Raw genomic sequence first — 23,130 nt, 5'->3', positions numbered from 1 at the left:
GTAGTTCTCCTTTCTCCTGTTCTTCGCATCTCCAGCCTGTCTTCTTCGTCTTCTATACCCTACTTTAACGTGAAGATACCCAAACACCTTCCCAATGGCTGCTGAGCGCAACGAACCGTATGTTCCCTCTCACCAGCTCCCCATCTTGCTTCATCGTGCCAGGCAACTAACTGTTTACTTTTATGTAGCCTCCGTCTGGGCACCATTGCCCCCAACTTCCAGGCCGAGACCACCAAGGGTCCCATTGACTTCCATGAGTTCATTGGCGACAACTGGGTCATCCTCTTCTCCCACCCCGAGGACTACACGCCCGTCTGCACCACCGAACTCGGTGAGATGGCCCGCCTCGAGCCTGAGTTCTCCAAGCGCGGCGTCAAGCTCATCGGTCTCTCTGCCAACACCCTCGGCAGCCACGAGGGCTGGATCAGCGACATCAAGGACGTCACCGGCTCCCAGGTCAACTTCCCCATCATTGCCGACAAGGAGCGCAAGGTCGCCTACCTTTATGACATGTGAGCTGGACCTACCTGTGCTAACAATACCACAAGCACTCACTGACATGTGTAACCATAGGATCGACTACCAGGACACCACCAACGTCGATGAGAAGGGCATTGCCTTCACCATCCGCTCCGTCTTCTTCATCGACCCCAAGAAGACCATCCGCTGCATCCTCTCCTACCCCGCCTCCACCGGCCGCAACAGCGCCGAGATCCTCCGTGTCATCCAGTCCCTCCAGACCGGTGACAAGCACAAGGTCACCACCCCCATCAATTGGGTCCCCGGTGATGATGTCATTGTCCACCCCAGCATCAAGGGCGACGAGGCCACCAAGCTCTTCCCCAACCTCCGTGCCGTCAAGCCTTACCTCCGCTTCACCCCTCTCCCCGAGATTGACTAAATGGGATCACGGACGGAGAAGGATATGGTGTGGTGTTTAGGAATGGGGCGATGATATCAGAACGTTACGCATATAATGAAGTCAAAGAAAAAGTCGGCGCCGATTTGAAAAGGTCAGGGATTGTTGACAGGCGTTTGAATGGGCAGGGAACAGGGACCAAAGGGAATTCTTCTGGCGGAGCTTCTATGGAAGCTATTTGCTTAATCTAGGCCGTTGTTGAGATGTAGAGCAATATGAGCCTTTTTTAACTCCAGTTCTCTGTTAGTGGAAATTGTAATTGTTTCTGTCTGCCTTAAACCATCAAGGTCCTCGCTCCTATTGCGGAGCTATATGATTAAAATGCTGCTTCTTAATGACATGACCTTGCCGAGACTTGAAACACATTGGTAGAAAGGAAAGATCGATACCTGGTTCATCACATGGAACGCCATGTCAGACGAGAGGTGCCTGTCACTGCGAGAACTCACTGCTGATTCGTGTGATGGCCTTCCTATTTGGGAGGACTTCCGAGCATTTTCAGGAGGCTTCTTGACCAACTGCAGAAGGGATGGTGTGAAAATGGCCCGGTTGAGGTGTTTCTTACCGCCATCACACAGAGTACTTTGGACGTTTCAGTTTCACCGAAAGCTCTCTTGATTGACCAATCGTGCCAACATATCGTCGGCTATATCCAAGGAAACAAAGGCCCAGGCATATGGAAAGTCTGGAAGGTCTGGCTGCAGGAGAGCTCGCTTAACCGAGGACGGGTGGCAGACCACGCACTGATCCGTGCGTCGATATATTGAATTGAGCCCCTTGTTGCAGACACTTGAGGTGGTGGTGGCATCCCCACAATTCTCGAATGCTTCCCATGCCTGCGAATGAATGTCCAATCTGCGCACATCATTGAACCGTACATGACTGCTGGGACTGCCCAATTGACTCACCCGTACATACGAACATACTTCCTTTGTGTGCCCGCCGGCGGCAACAGAGAGAACTGTGCCTTGTGCCTTGTGCCTTGTACCTGGTGGTGAGGGGCCTCACAGACCTCACAGAACACAACTCCACCTTCGACCGACGAGATCAAACGCCAGTCCGGTCCGTGCCCTCGAGACCGCTGGACCGCACTGCACACCAAGGGCAGGCGGTGGACATCACGCTCGACTCTTTCATCCTATCAACACCTCGACTCACCGCGCGCAAATCGCATCCCCATCCAGGCCTGTCGCGGAAATTAAGCACTGCAACGTCGCAAGGCACTGTGTGCCGCAGACAAACCCACACACATCGTGGTGATCCAGAGAGAGAGAGAGAAAGAGAGAGAGAGAGAGAGAGAGAGAGAGGTATGTTCCTGGTTTTCGGCCTTTGTGTTCTGTCTGTCTACCCGTCTGTCGTCGGCTACAGTGGCGGCGTCACCATTGCAAATGCCCCAGTCTCTCTCCTTGTCATTTGGTATTCCAGAGCCCTTTTGTGCGCTAGACAGCATTCCATTGCAAACCCCCACTCATATCTTTCCTGTTGCCTTGCATCTTCACCGTCCCTCTTCTCCTGTCCACCTATCGCCTCACCTGTCCTCTCACGAAACCACCAAGGTTCCTCGTCACTACTCTGTGTTGCGGTCCGAACCAGGAGACAGCAGCACCCGAGATCCCGGGAGCGTTTGCTAGCCAGGGACACCCGACCGACCGGCGACGGCTTCCTAGCCCCCCCTAGTCCTCAGGCCCCCGTCAGCAAAACTCCACGACTGGGATCAGGACTGCCGGCCTTTGGTTGACCGACAGTGTTCACCGCGCCTCGCCTGTGCCTGTGCCTTGGTGGCGGGTTGTTCTAAACCGCTGCCCCGAGTTTTCCCCTTTACACTACCACTGGCATCTCCCCTCTTCGACACGTCATCTTGTCACTTGCCTTGGCTCTCTACTTGACCCCCCTGACCTATATTGACACCTATTTGCATTTCTACCTCTACTTATACCGGCCTTGACCAAGGCGCTGCCGGACATTTGTCCGTTCACCTTCCTTTGCCCTTTGCGTCGCTCTGAAAGAGCCTCCTCGCTTGGCTGCTAGCCCTAGTCGTGTGTCCAGCTGTGCGGCACAGCTTTGTGGACGACATGTCGGGTTCTGGACTTGGGCTAACATTCGGCAAATCATCAGGACAGCAGCAGGCCGACTCTCAGGATCTGAGCCGCTTCTCTGACTCTGAGACTGACGAACGTTCACCATCCAAATCCCCCTCAGAAATCATCACATCTGCCTTCCGAGGCATCAAAAAGGTTGCGCCCACGCGAGACGACTGGCCGAGGCTCACGAGGAAGCCCTCTCTTGTTGGACTTCGACGGCCTTCGGAAACTGTTGTTCCCACGATCGAGAGACAACCAACCCCGGGACAATACTCCAATCCTCCAAGGAGCGCTCGCCCAACTCACCATGCTCGGAATTTGAGCCTCCAAGACAGTCTATCGAAACCCCTACCCGAACCGCCCCCGCCACAGCTTTCCCCGGCATCCCCGCTGACCCCTTTGGCACATCCTCACACCCAGGGGAGTCTGGCGACGATTCTAGACGCCGAAACTACTGAAGAACAGAAAGATCACAGGCCTGGAACGATGGATTCGACGTCATCTGCGGAGCAACAGGCCGGCGGTCTCTACATGAGACCTCAAGGGGACAATCATAATCAAGAAGCGAACATGAATGGGAATTTAAACAATGGCTCCAGGCAGGACGGGCAAGAGGAACGTGGTGAAAACTTGACGCCAAGAAGTAATGGCCCTCTTTCTGCTGGAGCATCTCCCAACTCGGGTCAGGCGAGGGGGGGTACGGTGGGAGGAACCATAGGTGGCCCTGCTGGACCTTCCACACACCTGTCTGGTCTGATGTGTAATGTTCACCGAACCACGGGTCGGGAACCACACCCTCTGGTCGGCGCAACCACGACGGTTCTGGGGGATAAGCTCTACGTCTTTGGCGGCAGGATATTATCAAGAAGCAGACCAGCGCCCTTAACGGCAGACCTCTACGAATTGGATTTGATCCGCCGGCACTGGACAAAGTTGGAAACGACTGGCGATATCCCTCCACCTCGTTACTTCCACTCAATGTGCGCGCTTGGTGATACAAAGATGGTTTGCTACGGCGGCATGTCTCCGACGACGAGCCAAAAAAATGCGATACCCCAAGACCAACAACCCGAGGTCACGGTCATGTCGGATATCTACATCTACGATATACCGACCAAAAAATGGACCTACATTCCAACACAGGACGCCCCACAAGGCCGTTATGCGCATTGCGCCTGCATCCTGCCGTCATCCGCCACATTTGCCTCCCACAGGGCGCCTCTATCGGCCCTGCAGCACAATCCATCGAGTGCGAATCCGAATGAGGGGCGCATCGGCATCAACATTGACGGCACGGGCGGTGCTGAGATGATCGTGGTGGGAGGGCAAGATGCGGCCAACCATTACATTGAGCAAATAAGCGTCTTCAACCTACGGAGTCTGAAGTGGGTTTCAACACAGCCGCTGGGCAAGAGCTGCGGCGCATATAGAAGCGTGGTTGCACCCCTTCCGCCCTCTGTGGCTGCCAAGGTTGGAAAGACACATCCGAACGGTGCTCGGCAGGATGCTGCAGCAGCGAGTTTGGAGGCCCGGGAAGCTGGGTCGAGCATGCTCATCTACAGCAACTACAACTTCCTCGACGTCAAGCTCGAGCTCCAAATCAGGTCCAGCGATGGCCACCTTAGCGAACGACCGATGAGCGGCTCCTACACCCCGCCAGGGCTTAGGTTTCCCAACGGAGGTGTCATCGATACACACTTCGTTGTGAGCGGCACATATCTCACATCTTCAAAGCAAGAATATGCTCTCTGGGCGCTGGATTTGCGGACGTTGACGTGGAGTCGCATTGATGCCGGCGGAGCTGTGTTCAGCCAGGGAAGCTGGAACCGCGGTGTTCTTTGGAACAGACGAAACACCTTTGTGGTTCTTGGCAACAGGAAAAGGAGTTTGGTGGACGACTACAATCATCGGAGGATAAACTTCAGCAATGTGTGCATGGTAGAACTGGAAGCCTTTGGCTTTTACGACAACCCTCGCAAGACGGCACCAATGAGTGGCTTCGTTAGTGCCAGCAGCCCCTATACTGGGCCTGGGCTTAGCTTGTCGCGCAAAGCGGGTGTTACGGCCGGTGGAAGGTATCACAGCCGTGCTGCCGAGGAGCTTGGTGAGAAGGCCTTGGCACTGAGGGAGCTGGCTGATATGGACATTCTTTGCATTGGAGGGGAAAGGATACCGATCAATTCGAGGATCGTCGCCCGGAGGTGGGGCCCTTACTTTGTGCAGCTACTCCGAGAAGGGACGGCGATGCAAGATGGCAGTGATGCCGCCACTCTAAGGTCCAACTCGGTTTCAGCGCAGGGTGGACGAGGCCCTGGACAATCGTCTGTGTTTTCGTCGAGTACTACTACCCTCGCGCCAAGCATAGCTGGATCCTCCGTCTCTTCCCCACCCCTGGATCTTGCGGCCATCAACACGGCGCCGACGCCACGCACCCTTCCACCCAACAGTCGACCGAGGTGTCTGTACTTACCTCACACATACCTTACCGTCCAGGCTCTTCTTCACTTCCTGTACACGTCAACCCTGCCCGCACCTTCTTCGCCGCTGTGCACACCCCAAATTCTCTGCAGTCTTTTGCAGATCGCCAGGCCGTATCGAATCGATGGACTCCTGGAAGCAGTGATTGAACGCCTCCACAGCCTTCTCGACAGTCGCAACGCAGCTGCTGTCTTTAACGCCACGGCCATGGCGGCTGGCGGTGGCCGGGGCATCGACGGCACCCTGAACCCCAACTTCTTCCCCGTGTCGGCCGGTGTCGACGCCCTTCTTGGCCCTGATGGCCAGCCCAGCAGCAGCAGCTTTGCCGGTAGCGACGCGGACTCTGCCACGGGCGGTCTTGCCGGGCGGGCTTCCGGGCTCAAGATTAGCACCTCGGTGTCTGGCGCCCGTCCTTCGAGCGATGAGTTGAGCGCCACCACTAGCGTGGGAAGTGAATGGAGCTCCGAGATGGACAGCGAGCGGGGAACAGGGAGGGAGCCGTGGACTGGTGACCTGAGCAGTGTTATTGGACTGCAGAAGAGGGGGTTGAGAGGTCTGATGGAAGGCCGGAGGATGAGAGAGAGGACGGGGACGAACACGATGCCTTCTGCGCCGGGTAGTTCTGGGGGAGGAGGTGGTGGCGGTGGTGGGCTTGGGTTCAATGCCATGCCGGGGCAGGTTGGGCTTGGGGTTGGAGGTAGAGCATAGAAAAGCGGGGTGGGGGTTTGATAGAAATGAAATGAACTTTATGGGGTGGGGGGAGATGTTGGCTAGGTTGTGCATTGCGTAAACTTTTTTTGGATGAAGATGATGATGGTGATATGTTGGGCGAATACATTTGATTTGCATTTTTGGTTGGGGTAAGGAAGAAGGGGGGTAGATTGGGGTGGTGAGAGGTTTGGGGGGCGATTGTATGTATGTATGCATGGCTTGTATAAAGCTGGGGGAAATATGAAGCGTGGTAATTTTCTCGAGTTTAATGTTTGGCCGCTGGTTGATATGTTCATTGTGGAACTTGAACTCGATATCGCCAAGCAGAACGGCCTCGAATACTCACCAAACTTTGGTCCTGGTTACTCCCTATCAAGCGCCGATAGTGTGTCGTAGTCTCCGATTATTGTCCGCTAGGTGATACTTAGGAGAAACAGCAAGCTCGAAATTGGCTAGTGCTGGTCTTTTTAGCGATACGGCCTTTTAATTACAGAGAGTAGTTCCAGTCTTTAGATCTTTTTACAAAGCTCAACCCTGTCTTTGCCCAGTAACACCTCTCAGATATGCATACGTTTTCAACAGATCTTGCGGGACAGCGAGGGTGATGGGTTTAGAAGGCTGTGAAGAGTATGGTTTGTAATAAGGAGGTTTTGTAAGTGTTTGGACTGAGAAAAATGTCTCTTGAAGACAGTGAGAGCCCGGGATACTTGCGTCGTTTGTTCAAATATGATTCGATAAATATGATTGATTGATTCCCAAGCAATAGAACTATGTAGTTTGTGTTCCAGTTTGCCCCTGCGACGCCAAGGCAGGGCCAGTGGTTTGTGGCTTACAGGCACGACGCTTCACGAGGCTCTGGGATAATTCTCGTGATCGGAATTGCATCCCTTCGGCTTTTCCCGCTTCCTCCCTGCTGATGTAGGTTATTGGCCGCGGCAAGAAGTCATGTCCAGGATATATGAACCCCTCGAGGGCAACGCCGACTTTTACGGCCTCGGGATTCGAGTCGGTGTCTATTTACAATGGATGCCAAGCATGGCTCAGCTTGCTGCTTGATCCCGAGCCAGGCACAGAATGTATTTGCAGAGCCAAGACAATGTCGGTAGGTTGGAGCGGTGAGAGTTCAAACTCGGCCGAGAAACCACTGCTATTATATCAGAAAATATGCGTGGTGGTTTGGAACCTTCTTCAACTGGGTAGTATGGCTTGGTTCATCCTCAGCATCGAGTACACAATTCGCTGGAATGACATCCGAGGCATCAACACTATCGTTCTACTGGCCAACTTATTCCCTTTGTGATGGGATGCCTGAGTACGTCCCAGGTTACGTAAAAGGTTGTTTTGTTGGCACTGGGAAAGGTCAGTTTGAATATCAAAGCCCGATTTCCTTCTTTTTGCTTTGCGGTGATGCTAGTGTAGGAAGTATGGCAGAAACACTCGGATTGTGCTGTCACGGAAATTGAGATCGAGCATGGAGCAGATGGTCTACGAGTTTGGGCGATTAGGAAGGCTGCTATCCCGAATGGCACAGTCAATCCTATTCCCAATCCCCGCCGGGGTAGAGTAACGCTTGTGACTGTTCTCCTCTGCAACTTTGAAGAAAGGGTTACCATCATATCCATTTTTCATCATATTTTCTCCAGCACCCAGAAATCCTCCAATAACGAAAATTATGCTATAATCCCAATCATGAAGGAGGTGTGGCTTGTGACACCTCCTATCGCCAACGTCCCTGCCGTTGATTGGCGACTTCCACCCGTCAACATCCACAACAGGGAAAAGTCATCCCAGCATGACGTAGCATCCACCCGCCACATTTCATCATTGCCCCCAGCAGCCACACTTGCTTCTTCGCGTGTAAGTCGGTGCCCAAAATCAAGATTGCTTGGGTCGGTGACGAGAAAGCAGACATAATAAGGGGTCATTCGGTCTATCCATCCTCAAGTTTGGTTTCCCATTCTCCCGTCTCCTACCTACCTAGAATATCAAAACCCAAACTGAAAATTAATTCAACAACAACACGCACCTGACCTACCTACCTTATCTTCCCTAAATCGGAACATCGAAAACAAGCAAAAAAATGGAGTGGACAAAAACCCAATACAACACCCTCTACGAAACCTGGGTTCCCTACCTCGAAGACCTCTACCTCCGCTACTTTACCCGCGACAACAAAGCAAGCTACACCACCAAAAGTATATCCCGTTCCCTTTCCCTTTCCCTTCCTAGCCACTATAGCCACTAACCCAGTCGTCCCTCTAGAAAACCTCGACAAAACAAAAGTAACCGGCATCTCCCAAGTCGACACCCTCCAAGACAACATCCACACCACTGCCTCCTCCCAGCTCGGCCAGGACGGCCTGGGCAGACCAGTCGGCGATTTACTCTCCAGGGAGGGAGTCAACAGGCTTGAGCGAAAGGGCAAGGATGGTCAGGGCGGGTATGTCCCCGGGGGAAACAGCAATGCCGTCAGCGGGGCGGGGAATACCCTTGTTGGTGGTGTTGTTGAGGGAGGGAAGACGGTAGGCAGCGGGGTGGTGAATGGGGGGAAGGCGGCGGGGGGTTGGTTGGGGTTTGGGAAGAAGGAGCAGAAGTAATGGAGAAACATGAGACGTAGAGAGACAGGAGATTGCAATACCCCTTTCGTTACCATGTTTGTAATAAGGAGCAATAATACAGCGTTGATTCACTCTCGAGCACAAATACACGGTCGAACTAAGAAAAACAAGGTGCTCAAGAAACCGACAAACACGTCCCAGTAGTAAACAGCCCCCCTCCGCCCCCAATCAAAAAAAAAAAATCAAAAACAAAACAAGCCCCCAAACCCAAGAAATCAAATCCCCGAATCATCCTGCAAAAACGGCGCCCCACTCGGGTAAAACGCATCCCAATTATTGCAATTCCCCGTCAACTCATTCAGATTCATCACCGTCGGTATACTCGTCAGCTGCTCCAAAAACTGCACACTAAACCCCTGGCTAGCATGCCAGGCAATATGGCAATGCATCAGCCACGCCCCCGGATTGTTCGTCCGGTACGCGAGCGCCAACCACCCCCACGCCGGCAGCATCGTCGTATCCCTTCTCGTCGGGTTCGCAATTTTCAAGGCCGGGCCATCAACAGAGGGGTTGTACGGCCTCAGCCGATTAGTCGGGTTGATCGGCGCGGCCAGGGCGGGGCTGGCGCCGAGGATGAGGATGTCGTGTCCGTGGAGGTGGACGGGGTGAGGGATGGAGGAGTTGTTTACAATAAGCCAAAAGGTCCACTGGTTTGCGGTAGGGACGGAGATGACGTTTGTGTTTGCGGGCATGGTGCCTGTGTTGGAGTTTTTGACGTACTCGAGGGTTGGGTTGTTCCAGTTTACTTTCATGGGGGTGTTGTTTACTGGCCAGTAGACTCGGGAGATGCCGCCGGTGGTGGAGATTTGGAGGTGGGTATTGAGGGTGTTGCCTGTTGTGAAGGAGGCTGAGGGGACAGACTTGCTGACGATGGGGGTGTAGTTGAGAGAATCGGCGCAGCGGGAGTCGGGGGGGGCTGTTCCCGCGGAGGTAGGGTTTGCGGTGGGTGCGCCGGAGTATTGAAAGATCATGGCTGGGCGGTTGGTCGCTCCGCCGCAGGGGGCCGAGGAAAAGGTCGTGTTGAACCAGTAGTTAGCTACGGGCTGGTTGGCGTTGATGATGACGTCGTATCTTTGGCCGACGCCAATGTAGAGGCTTGTTACCGTGACGGGCGTGATAGGGACCATGTCGGTGGCGATGATGGTGAAGGAATGTCCTACCAAGGACACGGTGAAACTGGCTTGGACTGAGCCGTTGATGAGTCTGAGGAGGTGCTTTCGTCCGGCCGTGAGGGTGAACCTGCGATAGCTTCCCGAAGCACCGTTGGCTCTTCTGTTCAGGCCATTGAACAGAATGTTGTCACTAGGAGGTGGCGATCCGGGGAAGCCGGGGATGCTACTGGTGGTTAGCCATCTCAGATCAACCCAACATCAGGGGTTATCATACTATGGATTCGTAGGGCTGTTGACTCGGTGTGCCAGCGCAAACGCCGAGCCGTAATACCAGTCACTAATCACGAGCGGACCAAGATCATCGTCGTAATTGCTTGATGCTGGGCCGTTGATGCGAATGGCTCCCAGAACACCGTTGCCATACTGTGCTGAGAAATGGGAATGATACCTGGCTTGTTATCAGCGCCTGGTACATGCTGCTTCAACTCAGCTTGAACTCACCAGGCAGTACCGTATTGCGTCGCAATAAAGGAGTAAGTCTTACTTCTCCCAGGAGCAATCGGGCACTCGGTCACACCACTAACGCCGTCATTGTTGTTGGTATTCTTTTGGTGGATGCCGTGGAAGTGGATAGATGTGCTAGCCCAACCAGTTAGCTGTTGGGATCATCAAATTGAGTCGTAAACGGCGACTCACCCGTTGCTGACGAGGTTGTTGACGACGGTAACATTGATTCTGTCTCCCCAATCTGTAGCTTGTTAGCCTTTGAATCTTGTGCTTTAACGTCAGAAAATCAAACCTACTGCCTGTAATCGTTGGTCCTGTCGAAAATCACCAATCAGAATCACTGTTCCTTAATTTGTCCATCAAGTTGGTACTCACCAGGAAATTGACCTAGACATATATATTAGTTCCAACCTTGTTTGAAATGTACGATAGAACAGAAAAACATACCATTCACCAGCATAGCCTTCGCCTTGATCCCCCCATCTCCACCAATCCAGTTATTCACCTCCGTCAGCGTAAAGGTATAAGTCCTTGTCACACCCGTCACCGGCGTCGAAGCCTCCCAGTCAGTATTGATATTGAACGCCGGGCTCGTGGTCCAGCACTGCCTGTTCGTCACAGTGTTGCACGTCTGTCTCGGCTGTAGCCGCTGTGAACGCGGCCTCAGCAGCGGCGTAACAGGCTGCTCGAGGGAAGAACCCAGAGCGACCGCACCACCAACCGGGACGAGACACCACCACAGGAAAATAGCCGCGTAGGACAGAAGCATGTTGGAGACAACCTTGGTGGTAACCATCATGATCCTCACCCCCAAAAAAACTGTCCGATGAGACTTCAACGGACAGTTACTTCAAGGACGATTGGAACACAGGTTGGTAGCACCCGTCCAAAGGACACAAGAAAATAAAAACCTCTGAACCTTGGGCAATGCTCAAGTTGGAAGAGAAGACGGTTGTAGAGTTCAGTACCTAGGGTAGGTAGTACTCACAAAACCTCAAGGAACAAAGTGAGACATACAACCAACAGAAGATCGGGATAATACTCATCTTTATACTCCGGCCACTTGAACCCTCAGCTACCTACCTCAATATCACCCCCTCCCCCTTTCCACCCAAAGCCCACCACCCATCGAAACTGGTCCAAGCAGAATGAGTGACCCCTCCCAGACATGACCCTTGCCTCCCAAAAGAGAGAGAAAATTCCTTTTCCACCATCCACCAGGTCGTGTCTCGGGAGGCAAATGAGCACAACATCTCCGTCCGACCATGTGGTGGTGAACAACTTTCTCGTCACACACACACACACACACACTCACACACATCCCAGTGTTCCTTGACAAAACAAGCCACCTGATAACCCACCCCAAACAGGTCAAGTTGAAGCCCGACACCACCACCACCACCACCACGAAAAACTCATAGTGCTTTTTTGCAAGGGGAAGCAATGATACCCTAGCTGCCTGCTTCGCCCAGAACTCCCGAAAAGACAATAATCTATGGTTTTGACCGTGATAGCCTCACTATCCGGGACCGAACATCAAAACTCGGCCGCCGCCTCGGAGACATGAGCCGTGATGTGACTCCGGCTGTGAGTGAGCCGCTTGACGCTAGGCATGGAATTGGAGGTGAACTGTAGTGTGTGGATGTGCGGGCGTATCTTGGCGATCCAGAACCCTTTGAACTTGGTCAAGGGGGGGGGGGAGAGGAGATATCCATGGACAATACATAGGTGCATATCCGAGTTTGTTTGTGTGTGTGTGAGCACGGTGGCGGTTTTGGGTAAGCCGGACCCGTGTGTGATGAGGGGGACCATATCCCAGAAGAAGACCTGACCGAGCTTAGGTAGGTTAGGGTAAGGTACAACAAGCACGGCATATAAACAGGAAAAAAGTAACCTAATCTAGGTCAAAGGAGAAACCTGTCCGGGAGAGGAAAGGCAATGATGATCTGCCCCTCTGCTAAAGTCCTTGTCATCCCATCCCCCGTCCTTCGGAGCCGGTATCGCAAAACCTCATCAGCTATCTGCCTATCATCCACGGGATTTCGTCGTTGCTTTCTTGGCCTGCGTGACGACGACCCGACTAATCGACCATCGAACCAGATCAGGCCTGCCCCAGCTGCTGGGAATCTCTCTGCCTCCATGCGGCGGCAGCGGCGACGTGCAGGCAGGTTAATATGATGGGCATGGCTACAGAGTAACCCAGATCGTCAGCAGTGCAGCCAGTCGAACTCGCTTTGTAGTCCCAAAGGACGGCAAAACCTGGGGCCGGCAAAGCAAGCGGGAGGAAGCGTTGAAGCTGCTTTCTCTCTGCCCTACCGGTAGAGTATTAATTTGTGAACTTTAAGGGGAGTTACGGGAAGAAACATTTACCGAATCGTGGCTTGCTTCCCCCACTCCTCCCCCCGCCTGATGTCAGGGTCGGGAGAATAGAGAGAGGCTAGGCTCGTGAGGGGGGCGGATGCAGGGCGTGCAGTAGTTACAATAGTTCGCAGCAGCAAAGGTCTAGGTGTGCGAAACTGTGGTCGGCGGCACGTTGTGTGCAACCCAAGCCCCCCAAAACACGGCTCGATATTAATTGGTTGCATGTGGGAGGGTGCCACTCGCCCAAAGAGCCAGCGACCTACCCTCGAACCACACATGCTGAAAACCGGGACAGGAGAGGAGGAGACATATATTCAGCTAAGAATAGAGATGGGAATCATCTCAGCCAACCTCAAACCTTGTGAAGCTCAGCATATCACACTCAGCACCCCCCTCACGGTACCTGACCTTGCCTTACCAGGTACCTGTCACAAAGTCCGACATTCGGCCCTCTCTTCAGCCCAGACTCCCGAATCATTTACCATTGTCCAATGAGCCAATGGCCTCAACACGTCGTCCTCCCCCGACGAATGCCAAGCTGATATTTTGCCTTCTAGTGTTCCAAGTGTATGGGTGTATGGGAAACTGCAGGAACATCGCATCCCCAGACGGCTGCAAGACTGGCTGACAGGTCACTTGACATTCCCACGCTAATAGCTGCCTTCTCGGACATCTTTTGCAACTATCATCACCGAGCCTTCCGGGACGAAAATGATCCCTACGCTTGGTTTGAAAAAGATGTATGAAGTGATCATGAGATTAGGCAGACGGCGGCACTTGCCGACAAGACCACAGTTTCCGGAAGCTGTTCCTGCTCCCCAACAATACAACCCGTGAACGACAACGTGAGTCAATGATATTTGACATCAACAACATAAACAGCAAAAAGAAATTCTTTCAAGTGGTATCCCTAACAACTACAATACAAGCTCAAAACACGCCCGGCTGTAAAGACAAAGGAAAAACAACAATAACGTGCTGCTGCTGTAGCTAGATATATAGCTAGCCCATGCTTGGAACACGCCGCCACTTCTTGCGGCAGCTATTACACATCCCCACTTCAGCTCTGACTTCTGTAACTCCTCACTTATTTCTCGGCCGTACCGGGCATACCAGGCCCCGGCCTGGTCCCCCGTCACTCATGTTCTCATGCAGATTAGCAAAGACAGAAAAAAGATAAATGTTTTGCGCACACCGTCCTCATAACACGGGCGATGGTGTTATCGTCGCCGCGGGCTGCAAGCCAGGCAACCCAGCTTTCAACTCTGTCTCTTCCTCTCCCTCCTCATAAATCTTCTCCTCCACAATCTCGCCCGGGCCTTTGACGATTGGCGAGAAAGAGTCAACCTCTTCCACCTCTTCAAGTTCGTCTGTCATACTCGGAGGACCCCTTCCCCGTTCGGTCAGATTGTCGTCTTCGTCGTCCTCGTCCACCTCCTGAATCGCCATCTCGCCGCTCCTACGCCCGAGACCGCTAGCACTCGCACTTCTAGAGTGGCTTGCTGATCCAGACCCCGAACTGCGTGTGTCCCTTGAACCTGACAAACTCAGCATGGGCCCCTTGAAGATGTTCCGCTTGCGTTTGGCGAACATGACTCCGTTACCCGAAAACGGGTTCGGGCTGCCTGGGGGCTGTGGAATCATGGCTCCGTTGAAGGCCGGTAGTCCTTCGTTGAAGACGCTCAGGGGTGGTCCGCTGCGGTCCCGCACAAGACGGATGTTGCTGGGAAAGGTGTTGCCGGTAGGAGTGGCCGGTAAAACCTTGACAGAGTGGTGGGGACTTCGAGCATTCTGCATTGGCGTCTTGGAAACCGACGTGGAGACGGAACCGTTCGACGACGTTGAGCTAGCCTTGCTGTGGCTATGGTGGTGCGTGTGGTGCAGGGACCGCACTGACGAGACAGATGACGAGGTAGACTTTCGTCCACGGAGTCCAGTGGGCCCAGAGGATCGCCGGATGGTTGAGCGGGGTGTCAAAGGTGAAGGCGACATGGACTGCCGTTTGTACCCAGAGGAGCTGGGCATCCGGGGATGGTGCATGGATGGGGTCGACAAGGTCGGCGAAATTGGGTTGGACGACGTCCCTTGAGCTGCCGAAGAGCCGCGGGGTGGGTAGCCATTGGCAACCACACCTTTGGGTAGGCTGGCGGTAGCAGGAGCTGCATTAGACCCGCTCACCGGATACTTGCTGGTCTGGGGCCGGGGACTGGCATCTTTTGACTTGGTATCCTTTGCGCTTGTCTGCTTGGAAAGAAGGTTAGGCGCCGACTGGCTTCCTCCACGCCTGCTGGCATTCTTCATCCCCGTGTGCTCAAAGAGCCAATGTGTCCAGTTCTTCCACGTCGCAAGGATGGCGTGTGACGGTCGTTTCTTCACCTTCTTTGGGTCACCTGCCTGCGAGGTGGTGGTGGCCTCTAGCGCGTCTGTTGTCGTCACTAGATGGAGGGTGCTGCCCCTAGAGCGTGCGCTTCTTAGAACCCCTTCCTTTGGTGGTGGGATCGGCCTCCGATGCCTCGACGAGCTGACTGACCTTATCGAGTCCTTGTCAATCGGTGGAGGTGGCTCCTCCCCATCAGGACTAAGAGCAAGATTTCCGTTTCCAGTCTTGGAAAAGTCGGCAAACCCGGGCAAGTCCGGAATCGTCAAGCTAGGGTAGTGGGCGCTTCTCCTCTGGCTCCGGCCCCGTGTCCTATGGGGGGTATCTGAAAGCTTCGCGAACTGGGATTCCTCGACCGTCGCCAGAGCGTTCAGTCGACTGGAAGCTTGGGAGAAGCGGCGTGAATTCCTATTCTCGGCCCTCTCTCTTCGTTTCCTCTCTCTGCGTATCACTTTGCGTACTTCTTTTTCGAGCAGCAACGTCCACCAACCCCCCAGAGCATCGCATCGCTGAGAAATGACGCTCTCCATCACAGCCTCGATATCCACCCCGGCACTCTTCATCCGGTGCAGTACCTCCTTCTCAAGAGGAGTCGAAAAAGGTGCCGGTCGTTCCAGTTTGAGGATCTCTTGCTGCTGCGTTGCGTGCTCGGCGAGGAAAGGATGCGCCAGAATATCCGGTAGTGTCGGTCGTAGCAGGGGGCGTTTCGAGAGGAGCAGCTTGAGGAGTGACAAGGCGTCGGCTGGTATAAAATCGGGATAGTTTGGTTCCTCCGTCAATATCTTGGTTCTCGTGACCTGGTCGTTGTCGTCGTCAAATGGCAGCTCACCCGTGAGCAAAGCGTATAAGATGACCCCCAAGCTCCACACGTCCACCTTCTCGCCGGCGTATTTTTCTCCCTTTAGCATTTCGGGGGCCGAATAGCATATGGTGCCGCAAAAGGTCTGAAGGTAATTGGCCTTGCCCTCATATTCCCGGGTGAAGCCAAAGTCGCACAGCTTGACGTTCTCATTCTTGTCGAGAAGGATATTTTCGAGCTTCAAGTCGCGATGAACGCAGTTCTGTTGGTGGACATAGGACACGGCACCGACCAACTGCGTAAACGTCTTTTGCACCTTTTCGACGGGAAGTTTGCCATGGTCGATCAGATAGTTGTAGAGTTCGTCACCCGAGCAGTATTCCAGCACCAGCCATACCATGGATTCGGTCACAATCACCTCGTATAATCTTGCTATATGTGGGTGTACAAATTGGCGGTGGTGGTGAATCTCGCGGGCCAGGTTGGCATCGTCCTTCTTCGCCGACTTGAGAACAACCTAGAAATAAAAGATAAACACATCAATGACTGCCCTTGCCCATTGGCATGCGCGGCTCAGAACCAACCTTGGAGCCATTTGTGAGTTTGTGGGTAGCAAGGTAAACCTTGCCAAAGGATCCTTTTCCTATTAACCGGCCTAGAGTGTAGTTTCCGACAGATTTCAGGTCCTTGTTGGAGAACTCGCTGTGGGAACAGGTTAGTCAGCGTGATACAATCGTAGCGATGGTCTCGTTGGTGGGCGGGCCTACTCGAGGAGCTCTTGGTACGACTGAGTGAGCTAGACAGAGCGAAGAGAGATCATGATTAGCTATCACGATCACACACTAGAACAACCCGGACTCGAGAGAAGAAGGAAAACACACCTTGGCCTTCCGTCCAAGCGCCTCAGCCTTTCCCTTTGCCGTCTGCATCCCTCGGCGCCGTCGGGACAGGTCCTGGTCCTCATCCACCGACCAAACGCCCCAAGTACCGTCGGCAAACGCCCACTTGACTGGTGATGGTGAGTTTGGAGCGCAAGGGATTGATCAAACGGGCTCTTGATAGCAGTCAGGGTGAGGTATCCGTAGGTGGTGGCTGGGCTGGTGGTGTCTTGCAAACAGTGAAGTCGCCTGGATGTTGTAATCTCGTTTCTCGATCAAATTGTAACCAAGGGGCTCGTTCGGTTTCATCTGCCGGGGGGGAGCCACGTCTCCAGGCCTTTGGGGATTTGATGGACAGTGTTTGAGAGTTGATTATCGAAAAGGGCCCTGGAGAACAATATAAACAGTTCCAACTCGGAACAGGCGACGTCAATTACGATGACAACTCGTGCCCAAAGGATGGGAGCTGGAGCACGACTGTGAGTGGCACTTGGACGAACGGGGAGCTCCAAAATTGTTAGCGGCTTTCTTGTTTCTCAGACGTCGTTTCTTGGTGGCGCAGGCGCGGGGTGTCCACTGTAATTGAGGTGGAAGATGGACCGAGCTTCCGTCGTTGGCCAGCGCTAGTAACAGTGACAGCCAGTCTCTGGTCCTCAAAGACGGGAGCTTGGAAGTTGTGCTGAGATGACCGTGCTTCCGCTCCTTCTAACAGGTTGCTTGCCCAATACTCCGTATCACCGATATGAACGCGTATTCAGGGGCTCGGTCGAGAAGCGTGGAAGCTCATCTGACATTCGCGTCGGCCCCGGCATTGGCTTCCAGAGGAAGTGCTGCCAAGGCTTTGGAATTCCCAGATCGTTTGGCTGATCGCCTGGTCAGGGCCATCCCTGCATATCTTTGTCAGGATGTCCCGGATGCTGCCCTCAGATCTCCCACGTGTTGAACGATACGATCTGGTGTCAGTGAGCACAAGGTCTTTTCTTGGGGATATCTTCTTTAATCAGGTATGTCTTGGACCAGTATCAGTATCAATTCAGGGTCTCGGATGATAGGTACTGTGGGTAGGTGATATCCATGCCAAGCCTCAATGTTGGCTCTTTGACGGGGAGCTTTCAACATCAGACAATGACAGACTTGATAAGAGACTCGAGAAATTTGAGGGAGATAGATACATCATCAGATGGAATGTGTTTGTGCCCTGTTGGCTGACTTCATTTCATACCTACACTGATAACTATCACAGGATATGTCCAACAGCACCAAACCCCTCCTATCAGATCACAATCACACCACTTTTTTGGTCCCGAACCCCGCATTCACAATGATGCAGCCAAACTGGGTCTGAAAGGGGCAGTGTAACCTAGTTGTGTATACCTACATACTCTTAGCGACGATCCATCAAGAGAGTATCAAGCATATATACCTACCTATACTACCTCTCTTCCCGTAAACCTTCACCTCTGAAGTGCCGTCTCCAGCTGCTCACCGATCCTCTTTAAATCCTCCAACCTGCAGCCAGCACGCTCGGAAACCTCCGTCTTGACAGTCATCCAAAGTGCGGCTCATTGCTGCGCGGCCCTAAAAAAATCATGTTTGCTTTTCCCATTCTGCTGCTGGGATCACCCAAACTCTCCAATAGCACGCCAGATCGGAAATTCGATCATGAAATCCCTTAGGTTTCCCGGAACTCCTTGCTTTTTCTTGATAAAAAGGTCAACGGGAATGTTACCAGATATGCCACCTCATTCGGCCGGAGTTATCACCGATCTAGGTATCAACCAAGGCGAGAGAGAACACAGCTGAGGACGTCATCCGTGGTGTCTCGGAGGATCTAGCAAAGGCATAACCGGTTGAACCGTTGCAGTTAGTGATCAGATGAGATTCCAGGAGCTGGGAAGGGCTACAGCACCCTAGATTCATGGTGTTTACCTGTCACCTTATGCACAGGGAGGTAATTCGTCACCTATCATCGTCGGTGAACATATGAATGGGGGTACGATGTAGATCTTGTGGTGGGGTGCTTTTTGGTCATCAAAGGTGTGTGTCGTGTGCTCGTCGGTTTGGCAGGCCCAGAACCAGGTAGCCCTAGCCCCTTTCAGCCAACAAAGGTGATCTGATTTTCACACCATGGTTCCGGGAACTCCAATGTTACCTTGCCCTACCTATGATAGTGCCTATCCTGGGGAAACCAACAAGAGAAGGTGCTGGGTTATAAGATGCCTTGTCGTCACGATATCGCCCACAGGTCGGATCACTTACACCTGCCTACTCTGGACTTTGTACGGGCAAACTCACCGCTCTCATGTGCTTAACCTTACCTTTCTTTTCTAATATCAACCATTAACACCAAGGCTCAACGCCATTTACTCGGCCCTCTCACAGTTTCCAAAGCCTCTCACAGTCTTCAATTTCTCACAGTCTTCAACCTCTCACACTTCACAGTCTTCAAACCTCCCACATCTACACCTTCATCTCCCTCCCTCTCCATCCCCACCATGTCCCCCTCCTGGAAAGTAACTTTCTCCTCCGACTTCTACCTCGCCTCAGGCACCATAACCGTCGACCTCCCCGCCCGCAAAGTCCTCATCATCCACGACCTCACCTCTAAAACCTACTACCTCCCCCGCGGCCGCAAAGACTGGTCCGAACCCCTCGAGGCAACCGCCATCCGCGAAACCTACGAAGAAGCAGGCTGCACCGCCACCCTCCTTCCCGTCCCCTTATCAACCCGCTGCACCCCCCCTTCCTCCACCTCCACACACAACCCCCAGCTCCAAAAAGCCCGCTTCGACCCCTCCGGCGACGTCCTCCTCCCTAACACCGCCCGCCTCACCGAGCCCATCGCCCTAATGCAGCACCCCCAAAAGAAGAACGGCGCCCTCGCTATAGTCCTCTGGTATGTAGCCATCGGGGACAGCGCTCTCCCCCTGGCAAAAGAGACGCAAATGTCTGATGAGCAGTTCGAGGCCCTGTGGGTGGGTTTTGAGGAGGGGCCCGGGATGATGGTTAATCATGCTTGTGAGTTTGAACTTGCACAATCCCGTAACCACACCACACCACACCACACCACAACACCAAATGCTGACTATGGATGGTGGTGGTCTAGACGCCCAGGTCCTCCAACGGGGCATCGACCTCGCCTTGGCAGCCTCCCAGATGGACGACATGGACGTTGGGATGAATGCTGCGGTGGCTTGCCAAGACCCACCACAAAAAGACTCACAGCTGTCAAGTCCCAAAACCTCCGAGGCAGGTAGCGTGGGGATTGTTGAAGCATCCGGGACCGAGACGCCGCCATCACGACCGGAGATGCCTTTATCGCCACCAAATAGTTTGTGAGGAGAGAGAGAGAGAGAAAGAAATGTGAGCGTAACCCTGAATAGGAAAAAGAAACTGTGCTTGTAGGAGAGGCCTCCACATAAGACTGTCGGCAAGAATGAAGCTGGCGAATGGTGGTATTAACTGAAATCTAGACCTTCAGCAATATAGAGCAGAGAAGCAGAAATACAAACAAAACGCTCGCTAACCCAACTGGGTATCATCAGTGTCCTGACCATGATGCCATAAACCAACCCAAACTCCGGACGCCATCGGCCCTAATCCTGCCCTGCCCGGCTAAGCAAAAATGAGGTATCTATATCGTCAAGTCATTGTCCTTCTCGTTTAGACCAGCATCTCACGCCTTGGTCTCAACCCCTGAACTTTCGGCATCACCATTACCATTACCGCTACCATTACCTTCAGTATCGCCGCTCTTTTCCTCCCTCTTCTCGTCCTGTTCTTTCGAGTCACTTAGATCCTTCACATCCCCATCAATCTTTGTCTTTCTCCCATGCCCTTTAACATCCCCGTCAGCCTTACCATCCCCACCCTCTTTAACCCCTTCCTCCTCCTCCTCCCTAACTTTCCCACCAACCTTCTCATCCTCATCCCCCGCCCCATCCAACCCCTTCCCCTTTTCCAGATCCCCCGTCTTCCTCTTCTTCGGGTACCCAATAACCTCCCTCCACCTCTGCGGCTCCTGCACAAGATCAAACGCCCTCTCCTTCTTACTCCTTAACCCCATCCCCCCCCCTTTATCATCATCATCCCCCAAATTCGCCAAATCCCCCAATCTCGACTCATCATCCGAGCTAAAACTCGAGTTGCTCGGGCTCCGGTTCAGCACCATCCTCACAGCCGGACCCTCCTTCTTCTTGATCTCTATCTGCATCTTCTTCATCTTCTTCAGCTCCTCCTCGTCGCAGTGCATAGCCTTGATCTCCATCCCAGGTAAATTCCTCTCCAAGAATTTCTGCAAATCTGGCAAGACAGACTTGTCCGGACGATACGTCCCGCTGTCATTGTCAATGATCAGCTGGTAAAGCTGAGGCTTAGGTGGTGGGGGTGACTTGGGGGGCCCATCGCCAATGTTTTCGTTGGGCGGATGCGTCGGTGGGGTTGGGGGCTGAGTAGACGAGGATTCGCCCGAGGAGACGTGGCTGTGATGGCGATGGTGTGACTTGCGCGGGTGAGCGAGACGCCGGATGAAGAACTCGCCCGAGCAGGCTATGTACGTGGCCACGTCGCTGTGCATCGAGTGTTTCGACAAAAGATCGATGCCGAATTCCTTGCCTGTCTCGGTGAAGCGCATCAGGCCATCAAGAGTAATGACATATGTAAAGATGCGGCCGCCTTCGTCAAAGTGGACCATCTTGAGAAACTGGAGAGAAGCCTCTTCGCTGCAGGCTTCAAAGTTGCCGTATTCGGTGCTGGAGTCAAAGTTGTAGATTCGGTGATGCTGTTTGTGAAGGACGGCATTGAGAACCCGGCCGCGTAAGCCTTTGGAGGAGAACATGCGGCCGATCATGGGGCGGAACTCGACATAGCGGTGGTAGAGCTTGGGCGGTACAGGCCCGGCGAGTTGTATCTCGTTTGCTTGGAAACTGCAAGTTATCAGCGTCCATGTGTAGATCCAGCAGGCAGTAAGGTGAAACCCACTCAAACTTCTTTGTGCGACGACTCTTTTTCGAGTGGATAGAAGACGTCGCGTCGTTGTCCGCGTCCTTGTTGACTTTGACACCGGTCACCCACCCAATCATTGGGCTGTAGTGCTTCACCCAGTGGGTTGGACCAACGGTATAAACCTGGGCATGCGGAGGGTCCGACTTTCCCAACACCTCGATCCCAAGCTGCAATCTTGGTGTCAGTGGGACATTGCGGCAGAATACCGACCTGATGCCGTGGACGAAGTAAGCTCTGCGGCTGCCGGAGCGCTTCTTGACCTCAAATATCTTGCCCTCAGGTCCAAATCCTTCCCAGTCCTCACTGACATGCGGGACTCTAACGGTAACATTGCCCAGTCTATCGTCATGATCTGGCCAATCCTCGTCGTACAGGCGACACTTAAGCGCAAATCCCGACGCTGGAACGTTGGCCACAATCCACTCTTCCCTCCATTCTGGTTCGGTGGTTCTCCTCAGTGTTCGCGTTCGTCGGGTCAAGACGGGGTCTTCCTTGTGTCTTGTCGGCGCGGCATGCAACAATGTCGCATGGATGAAGGGGTCTGAGGAGTGGAGATGCAGATCGGCAATGGGGAGGTGGAAGGCGCGATAGAAGGTGAACTTGACAGTGTAGCCAGGCGGCGCGTCTGGCAGAGGTGTGGGATCGAATCCGCCTGGAGGGCCTGTCTTTGTTTTTATCCTCTCCTTCTGCTTCGCGTACTTCTCGAGCAGCGCAGAGGTTGTCGTGCCATTGCGCTTAGGCGGGGCATCGACCGTCGCTTGATCGGAAGGAGCTGACATGGAGGAGCTTGGGCTGTTGCTGTCGCGCAACAGACGAGCATGGGCTGGTGATATTGTTTAAAATGTGTGAGCGGTTGAAGTTATTGTTCAGCATAAAAGCGTCAGGCGACCGGCAAAGCGTACGGAGTATCCGGGAGGCTGGGCGCTAACACGCTGCCGTTTCCGTCAAGATGATGTGAGCGGGGCTGAGGCCCAAAGTCGACCGAGTTGTCGAGGGTAAATAACACGGCTATAACTGTGGCTTCGGGCATAGCCCACGATCTGCCTGTAGCGAAGATCTGGCACTCTGCAGTCGCGGAAGGGGCACAAAGTCACCGGCTCATCGGAACAGTCGGTGTCCAAACATCTCCTTCTCCGGGATCTGGGTGACGTCACGTAGCCTCTGTTTGGTTCAACCAAGCTTTTCGGCTTGTTTTCCGGGACCCGCCCGTTCAAGTCCCTGCTTTGACAGCGGCATCCCCACTCTTGACCTCCATGCCAGCATCTCGCCAGCTCTCCTCCTTTCC

General features: G+C 53.6%; 7 protein-coding genes across 7 annotated transcripts; 4 read left to right on the top strand and 3 right to left on the bottom strand.

Moving 5' to 3' along the window:
- Window positions 1-94: 94 nt before the first annotated feature.
- Window positions 95-901, top strand: PRX1 (peroxiredoxin 1; the record flags this gene model as incomplete). Its single annotated transcript, XM_062879696.1, has 3 exons — window positions 95-117; window positions 189-512; window positions 574-901. 3 exons carry the CDS (start codon window positions 95-97, stop codon window positions 899-901), a joined length of 675 nt encoding a protein of 224 aa, XP_062730855.1.
- A 2,090-nt stretch (window positions 902-2,991) lies between these two features.
- QC761_504680 (uncharacterized protein) lies at window positions 2,992-6,186 on the top strand (the record flags this gene model as incomplete). The annotated part of the gene is made up of 1 exon (XM_062879695.1): window positions 2,992-6,186. The coding sequence occupies one exon, from the start codon at window positions 2,992-2,994 to the stop codon at window positions 6,184-6,186; it is 3,195 nt and encodes a 1,064-aa protein (XP_062730854.1).
- Window positions 6,187-8,020: 1,834 nt separating this feature from the next.
- QC761_504670 (uncharacterized protein) lies at window positions 8,021-8,786 on the top strand (the record flags this gene model as incomplete). The annotated part of the gene is made up of 2 exons (XM_062879694.1): window positions 8,021-8,384; window positions 8,452-8,786. Exons 1-2 carry the CDS (start codon window positions 8,270-8,272, stop codon window positions 8,784-8,786), a joined length of 450 nt encoding a protein of 149 aa, XP_062730853.1. The 5' UTR covers window positions 8,021-8,269.
- QC761_504660 (uncharacterized protein) lies at window positions 8,208-11,225 on the bottom strand (the record flags this gene model as incomplete). Its single annotated transcript, XM_062879693.1, has 7 exons — window positions 8,208-10,142; window positions 10,194-10,367; window positions 10,421-10,558; window positions 10,616-10,667; window positions 10,723-10,740; window positions 10,802-10,813; window positions 10,874-11,225. 7 exons carry the CDS (start codon window positions 11,223-11,225, stop codon window positions 9,023-9,025), a joined length of 1,866 nt encoding a protein of 621 aa, XP_062730852.1. The 3' UTR covers window positions 8,208-9,022.
- A 2,762-nt stretch (window positions 11,226-13,987) lies between these two features.
- Window positions 13,988-16,892, bottom strand: QC761_504650 (uncharacterized protein; the record flags this gene model as incomplete). The annotated part of the gene is made up of 4 exons (XM_062879692.1): window positions 13,988-16,480; window positions 16,548-16,665; window positions 16,731-16,759; window positions 16,845-16,892. 4 exons carry the CDS (start codon window positions 16,890-16,892, stop codon window positions 13,988-13,990), a joined length of 2,688 nt encoding a protein of 895 aa, XP_062730851.1.
- A 2,165-nt stretch (window positions 16,893-19,057) lies between these two features.
- On the top strand, window positions 19,058-20,180 carry QC761_504645 (uncharacterized protein; the record flags this gene model as incomplete). Its single annotated transcript, XM_062879691.1, has 4 exons — window positions 19,058-19,120; window positions 19,193-19,269; window positions 19,300-19,859; window positions 19,948-20,180. 4 exons carry the CDS (start codon window positions 19,058-19,060, stop codon window positions 20,178-20,180), a joined length of 933 nt encoding a protein of 310 aa, XP_062730850.1.
- A 337-nt stretch (window positions 20,181-20,517) lies between these two features.
- QC761_504640 (uncharacterized protein) lies at window positions 20,518-23,113 on the bottom strand (the record flags this gene model as incomplete). The annotated part of the gene is made up of 2 exons (XM_062879690.1): window positions 21,822-23,113; window positions 20,518-21,766 (listed from the first exon to the last, which is right to left on the bottom strand). Exons 1-2 carry the CDS (start codon window positions 22,622-22,624, stop codon window positions 20,518-20,520), a joined length of 2,052 nt encoding a protein of 683 aa, XP_062730849.1. The 5' UTR covers window positions 22,625-23,113.
- Between the last annotated feature and the right edge of the window lie 17 nt (window positions 23,114-23,130).

The sequence above is a fragment of the Podospora bellae-mahoneyi genome, chromosome 5 (assembly GCF_035222275.1).
Source record: "Podospora bellae-mahoneyi strain CBS 112042 chromosome 5, whole genome shotgun sequence".
Classification (NCBI taxonomy): domain Eukaryota; kingdom Fungi; phylum Ascomycota; class Sordariomycetes; order Sordariales; family Podosporaceae; genus Podospora; species Podospora bellae-mahoneyi.
The sequence above is the reverse complement of the archived record's forward strand: the minus strand, read 5'-3'. Positions and strand labels throughout refer to the sequence as shown.